Source organism: Protopterus annectens, chromosome 12.part0 (genome assembly GCF_019279795.1).
Source record: "Protopterus annectens isolate FY-2018-M chromosome 12.part0, PAN1.0, whole genome shotgun sequence".
Lineage (NCBI taxonomy): Eukaryota > Metazoa > Chordata > Ceratodontiformes > Protopteridae > Protopterus > Protopterus annectens.
In genome coordinates this window covers 1,089,394,918-1,089,402,291 of record NC_056746.1, presented here as the reverse complement: position 1 = coordinate 1,089,402,291, position 7,374 = coordinate 1,089,394,918, and the positions used below count along the sequence as shown (strand labels likewise).

At 38.4% G+C, this 7,374-nt stretch overlaps 1 protein-coding gene across 1 annotated transcript in view; it reads left to right on the top strand.

The window, feature by feature from the left end:
• Positions 1-239: 239 nt before the first annotated feature.
• The window catches only part of LOC122816990 (protein MTSS 1-like), a gene marked incomplete in the record, with an annotated part of 941,883 nt that continues 934,748 nt past the window's right edge, over positions 240-7,374 (top strand). The window contains 1 exon segment of the mRNA XM_044090103.1: positions 240-847. Within this exon segment, the coding sequence (XP_043946038.1) occupies positions 776-847 (72 nt within the window).

Here is a 7,374-nt window from a genome sequence, read left to right as displayed (position 1 = left end):
CACACATGCACGCACTCACACCTAGGGCCAAGTTAGAGTGTCCAATCCACCTACTGCTAATACTCAATGATTATAAAAAAATAAAAAAAAAAATAAGAGACAGCATAAAACGAGATAAAATCACTATTATTTGAGAAAAACGAACATAATGAAACCCAACACCTACATAACCGATTATAACCGAATAGTCGCAAGCCGGACGACAAATTTGAAAGTGCCGAAGCTCTTCGACGAAGGGAGGGCGGGGCGCAGAATTACCGATAGTTGTCGAGAGCTCCCGAGCTCCTCCCTTGCTTATGGGCGAATATCAAAATGGTTTCGACAGAGATATCCGCGGCAGTCAGAGGAGACGTGTAAGCACATTGTGTCCGAGAGGGTGTGTTTGTATGCGAATGCGCTGTGTATTGGAGGAGTATCGAGTCACACTGCGGGTAGCTTTAGCAGCTTAGCAAGCATCAGGTGGGGGCAGTTACAGCGGCCTTTTCTTCACAACAGTACCAACTGGATTCTGAACCATGGGAACAAGGACACGGCGAGATTGCTAGGAGTCAAACCTTACCAACAGGCTTTTGGTGTCTTTGGGAACTACGGAGGAAAAAGGAAAACAAGGATTCACCACCCTTCCCCCAGACTGGGTTTCGTTCCCGAAACAATGTGCGGCTCAGGATTTTGAAAATTCTTTTAACTTTCTACTGGAGATTTGTTGTCTGGAGTTATTTTATTTTGGAGGATTGTATCGTAGCCAATTTTGTTGTACATTTTGGACAATATAAAAATGGATGCTGGAATGGAAAGGGAATGTAGCGCTCTTGGAGGGCTTTTCCAAACTATAATGAATGATATGAAGGTGAGAAAGTTTGTTTCCTTGACACCCGATTTTGCCAGCGTGCCAGTTAAAACTCCTTGTCTGGTCCCCTGAAGATGTGGTCCCTTCTGTCCCCTTACCTACGGGTTTTGGGTGTTAATATGGGCTGGGGTACAGAGCAAGAAATCCCCATGATCAAAGGATTATTGTTTTGTAGTTTTTGATGCTTTATTTATACTTTGCAATATTCACACTGTACCTTCATTGGTGTGCTTACTGTCTAATTTTCTTGACGTTTTCTTTTCTTTACAGTTCAAGTAGTTAAAGCGAACCTTAAGTTAACTTTGAATTAGAAAATATTTCTGGTGGCCGACTGTTTTTGGAAACATTTTTATAGTCTCTCATTGAGTCTTTGTATATAAAAGTTAGGAGATGAAAAGGTTCACTACAATACGAGATAAATGATCACGGACGTAGTTTTCTTGTGTGATAACTCTTCAACTGCGTTACACACTTAATGCTTAATGTGAACAAACGTGTTTATTTTCTATTTTGAATTTTAAAGTCTGAAAACTTTGCTGACTGCATACAAACTCCTCCTAAACCTTATTTATTAGTTATGGGTTGGAGAATAATGCTGCTCGTGTATTCTTTTGCTACTGAAAGAATGTAAGACCATACTTGGTATATAGTTTGATCATGTCAGGGTGTAGAGAGCATATATTGATCAAGTAGACAACGGTCACTGTAGATTATATGAAACCAGCTAAAGTAGTGCTGCCAGGTGAGCAGGGAGTGACACACATTTGCTGGTGTTCTGTGCAGTGTTATGACAAGTCCGTTGCAGGATTAAGATAAGTTCCCTATTGCAGTGTGTTGTCTTACTTTCGTTATAGGCAGTGTTTTGTTTTAATTGCATCCTTTTGTACTTACTCAAATTCAGAGAAATCCGTAACAGTCAAGTTTTCACTTTAATCTCTGTCCTATAATTTTGCAGAGATGAAGCCTGGGGCGTAGGGTGGAATGTTAATATGTCTCACACTTTTTTGAATGTCAGCATTATGACTAGCATGTTTAATGATTCTTACAGAAAGCTATGAGAAACTTGACATCAACGGGTGTGCATGAACATTATAGCAGGGACAGGTTTTTCTGTACACACATACGCATTATATATAGATATATGTATATAGATAGAGGTGTATATGTGTGTGTATATATATATATATATATATATATATATATATATATATATATATATATATTGTCTTTTTAAGCCTGTCTTTCATTCTTTAAAAGTTCAGTATATAAAGTTCCATACCACTGAACAATGCCGCATGTGATAGTCACATGAGCATGTTGGGAGTATTGTGATTCTAGACTGTTTGTTTTTTTAACACATTTGTTTGATTTTATTCTGTCTTCAGAGTTACCCCAACTTGACATTATGTACTTGCAGAGAGTCTGGCAATAGAGCATGTCAAGTGTCTCAGATGTACTTCACGCGAAACTGGATACACACGTATTCACTCTTGTTTTAAAACATTACATTTTTTGGAAATAATTGCTGGCTTTTTGCAAATTCATATTAATTAAGATACAAGAACTCGCATTCAAAATTATTTACAAATGATTTGAATAATGTACTGTACTCTTATTTAAACAGTAAACTATATTGTTTAAAATGTGCCTAGAGGAGGTTGGATTTTATGTGGTTCAGATGGTTAGTAGAACTGAGGAATTTTAGTAAAACTTAATCCTCATTGTCTATTTTTTTTTTTTATGAAATAAATATACTAATCTGTTCCTGACTTCCAGGTGTTTTGAATCTGAATACAGGACATCCTTTCTTCACAGTGATGCATGCAGCACTTGGGTGTGAGTGAGAAGTGTCAAAATGTGTTTTCAGAGACGTGGTTATCCTTGCACACACATCTGTACATTCTAATGGGACATGTTTATTCATTTGTCACATAAGAGGTTTGTGTTCTGATGTAGTGAAAACAGATTTGCTTACATATTTCCCTTATTTGTCTGTGCCTTCTGAGATTTGCAATCCATGAAAATAACCACACCCTTCTTATGCTCTGATTTGCTAGGAGGTTAGAAAAATTGGTATCGCAACATTTGATGGATTTCAACAGTACACTATAATGAATGTAACTTTAGCTTCGAAATGCTGAGTTTTATCAATTTTACACATGCCTCTTGCATGATAATGGTTCGTGAGTTGTAATTGTGTTCGTTTAACTGGTTTTTGTTAGTGGCGAGTACCTTAGATTTTTGTCTACACTTGATCTTTCACAAAACCTGGGTATTGGTCCACATTCAAAGTAGAGTATTTTCATTCATTAGTCTAGTTAATGTGTGCATGCATCTTTGTATACGTGTTGATTATAGGTGCACATGTAAGTGGTTTACATGGTGATTGTAGGCAAGTGTGTTATGTTATACAGTACTTGTCTTTTCATGTTTTTCTATTGTGTGTGTGTGTGTGTGTGTGTGTGTGTGTGTGTGTGTGTGTGTGTGTGTGTGTGTTTTTCTGAAAACAGTGCAGACAGGTTGCTGCAAATATTCCATCGTACTGATATCCAGTCCATTTCCTAGCAAATCTTACAACCTTGCTGTTAAACGTCAAGCCAGTAAGTGTGGAAAGGTTCTGCAGTACGTTTTGATTTTCTTTCCATGGTTACATTCTTGTGCTCTGTAGTCTTTTACAACTTTTTATGTAGCGGTGTTCAAGCTTCGGTCACTGTCAGAATGAATGCCCCCCCCTCCCCAAAAAAAAAAAACAAAAAAAAAAAAAACAAAAGTGGTGGTTGGTAAGTTGAACTTACTGTGAGCTTGATGATGAATTGTGATTCTCTTGTGTATTGGAGATGTATTGAGAGAGTAAATGGTGGGGATTTCTTGCTGCTGTTACATTAGTGACCCTCTGCATAGTACCCATAGGGATGTCCATGTGTTGTCTGCCTTACAGTGTTCGGAAAGCTTGGTTGATTTAGATACTAGTGTTTCCACTTTTTTTTTTATTTATTTTACATTTGTTAACCAGGCTAGTCCAACTGGATATATGTCCACTCTCAGTAGAGGCCTGGGGAGAAAAGCTCTAAGACAAATATCAGACAAGATTTTATGTTGCACAAAATAGACGTAGGTGAATATATCTACACAGTTCCTAAAACTATTTAGAATATTTAGAGCTAATTATTTACATACATTAGAAGCTAATACCGTTTTCCATTTCTGCATATATGCTTTCTTGTTACACTACAGGGCATTACTTTAGTGGAGAGAGTAGAGTTAGAAAAAAGATGTTAGTAGCAGTAGTAATTATTGATTAGTCAGGGTTGCTACAAGGGCGTAGCCAGTGTGTATTCAGGAACATTTTCAGTTTTTGTTTATAGAGTGGAAAGGAAGGAAGGGACGTAAGTTCACTAGGTAGAAGGTTCCATTTTTTCCCAATTGAATTTGAGAACAATGTGTCCCCTGCCATGTTGTTAGACTTATTGATGTTAACTTGGGAGTTTATTTGAACGCAAGGCATTAAGATTTCTGTAAGGGGTTATGAGGTCTAAGTGTATTGGAGTATTGTTAGGTTGGGTAAGGATCTTATGAGCAATAGTAAGCTGGTTGAGTTGAAGCAGATTTCTGTAGTTCAAGCCACCCAAGGTGTTTGAGATTATGACAGTGATGGGTTCTGAAGGGTTTACTAGTGGCAAATCTAGCAATGTTGTTATAGGAGGTAGCTAGTTTGAGAAGATTATTTTTGGATAGGTTGGTATATATTGGTGAGACACAGAAGAGTAGAGCTTAGATGGGAGTGGGCAATGGTAGTTCTTGGTGTTGGGAAGGGTTTGAGTCTCTACAAGGAGCCCATTTTTCCGTTAACTGATTTTATAATGTTATTAATATGGGTATCAAAGTTAAGGTTATCTATTGTGATCCCTAGGAGTTTGGTGGTAGAGTCTGGCGATATGAGGGTGCCATTATTAGAGATGACTGAGAAGTCTATTGGTGTTGACCTGCGAGTAGGAGTAAAGAGCAGGAGCTTTGTTTTTTTTGGGATTCAAAAGGAGGCAGCGCTTCCTGAACCATGTCTCAACTATGTTAAAAAAAAAAAACTTCTGGGTTTGGGATTGCAGTTCAGATGCAGATTTAGCTGTACAGATTAATGTAAAATCATCTGCATATTGCATACAAGTTGCATTGGGAATAGTTAAGTAGAGATCATTAATAAAAATTGAAAAAAGGGGACCTAGAATGGAGCCTTGGGGTACACCAGTGTAACTGGCATGTTCTCATAGAGCACTGCCTGTTGTCTGTTGCTCAGGTAAGAAGTGAACCATTTTATCGATAGAGAATCTAAGTGATTTGAGTAGATATATAAGCAAGGTGTGATTTACCACATCAAAAGCCTTGGATTGATAAATAGAGCTGAAGAGAGTATATTGTTATTGCGGCATTTATTAATGGTGTCAGTAAAGGATAGGAGGGCAGTAGTGGTACTGTGGCATGGCCCTACAGCCATGTTGGGTTTTTGCTAGTATGTTATGTTGAGTGAGATGGTCTATTAGCTGATGATGGATGCATTTTTCCATTATTTTTGCAAAGGGGGCTAGAAGGGCTATGGGCTGATAGTTTGAATAGTCATTGGAATTCCCACCTTTGTGTAGAGGAATTATGTGTGAAATTTTCCAGATGGCAGGGATGGATCCTTCCTTAATAGTTCTATTTATCAGGATGGAATTGGGATAAGCTGCTGCTTTTTGCAGATATTCAGCTGGAATCTGGTCATCTGAAGGGGTACAAGGCTTAAGTTTAGCTAGGAGTTTAAAAATGAAATTAGTAGAGCTGGGTTGTAGTATGAAGGTAGGAAGTGTGCTAGTCATAGGGGTAGGGAGGCTAGAAATGTCAGGGGCTAGCTTACTGGTTAGAGATTGGATGGCTTCTGTGAAGGAGTTAGTCATTTGCAGTTTGGAGGTTAGTCTCATGGGGTTGGTGTACTAGTGTCCTGTGTATAGGAGTTTGTGTTTGATACTTGCCCAGAATTGTGGGTTATTTTGGTGTGTTTGCTGTATTTTAAAGTAAAAGTTTTTTTTTTGTCTAGGAGTATAGATTTTTTTTAGTTGTGTTTAATTGTCTAAATGTTTGATTAGATGTGCTTTTAGTAGTTCGCCACCCAGTCCATGCTTTATTTCAAAGTAGGATTTTTTGCCTGGTTTCTTTAGAGAGCCATGGGGCTGGTTTTGACCTGATTCTTATTTTACGTTTGGGAGCATGCTGGTCTAAGATGGTTAAGAATTTAAAGTATTGGACAGCTTCGTCCAAAGGAAGGGTTTTTAGATATGTCCAATCACAGGCACTGAGTTCACTCTCGAGTAGATTTTGGTTAAAATGTTTGGAATGTATAGTCCTGCTTGATGATGGGTGTGAGATGTCTGTTCTTTGCCTTATTATATAGGTCGAGTGGTCACTTACATCGTTAGGGAAGATACCTACTTTAAGTTTGGTGGTGGTGATTATTAATAAGTATCCAGTCTAAGGTACTCTCTCTTTTTGGTTTGTTAATTCTAGTTGGGGAGGTGATGGTCTGAGAGAAGCCATGAAAGTTAATATGTGAAGTGGGATGCTCAGTATTGATGCACTTCCAGTCAATATTGACACCACCAAGTATTATAGTTTGCTGTAGGAAGGTTGCTGATGGATTATAGGGTGAGGTGGTAACTTGTAGCCCATCCTTGTAAAGAATTGCTACCCCCCCACCTTCTCCGTTTTTACGGTCATGCCTCTATATATTATATCCTGGTAGGATAATTTCATTATCTTGAGTTTGTGGCTTTAACCAAGTCTCTGTGAGGCATAGAATGTCAAGAGTATATATCTGAGAGAATGGAGATGCGGAACTTTATTGTTGACACTTTGGATATTGAGATGTGCTATCAGGGGTGAGTTGGGGGAGTTTATTGGGGCTAAGTGTCATATAGGGTTTTGAGGTAAGAAGGTCAGTAGGTAGGACACTGGCTGGACCTGGGCTAGGATGGATGTCATCATTTTGTGAGGTTTGCTTTCTTAGAATGTGCAATTTGTAATGTAGATTACTTAATAGAAACTGAGCTTTCTTGGTTGAGGGATTATAGTACTTTATGTGGGACAGCTTGTGGAACTTTGCAAGTATGTAAGTGGGTGTGGATATTTGTTATTGTGGGAGGTGTGGATATTTATGTTGTGGGAGGTAGTGATTGTGTGAATGTTTGCTTAGTAGGGTAATGGAACTGGGGGTTAAATAGGTGTTCAAAGGAGGTTAAGTAATAGGCAGAGGTTATAACAGATGCAAGTAAGGTAATGAGTAGTACTTTAGTTAGTGTTTATATAGTTGTGGGTAGGTATGGTGGATAGAGTTGGTTGAGGGATGCTGTCTAGTGGTAGTTAGGAAAGGCCTAAGGAGATATAACACTAAGTAGTGAGAGTTGTGTTAGAATTAAGTAAAGAAAAGGGATGTGGTGGTAGACGGTGGGTCTGTCTGATTAGTTGGATGGAGAGGAGGGTGTGTCCAAGAAGTACAAGTC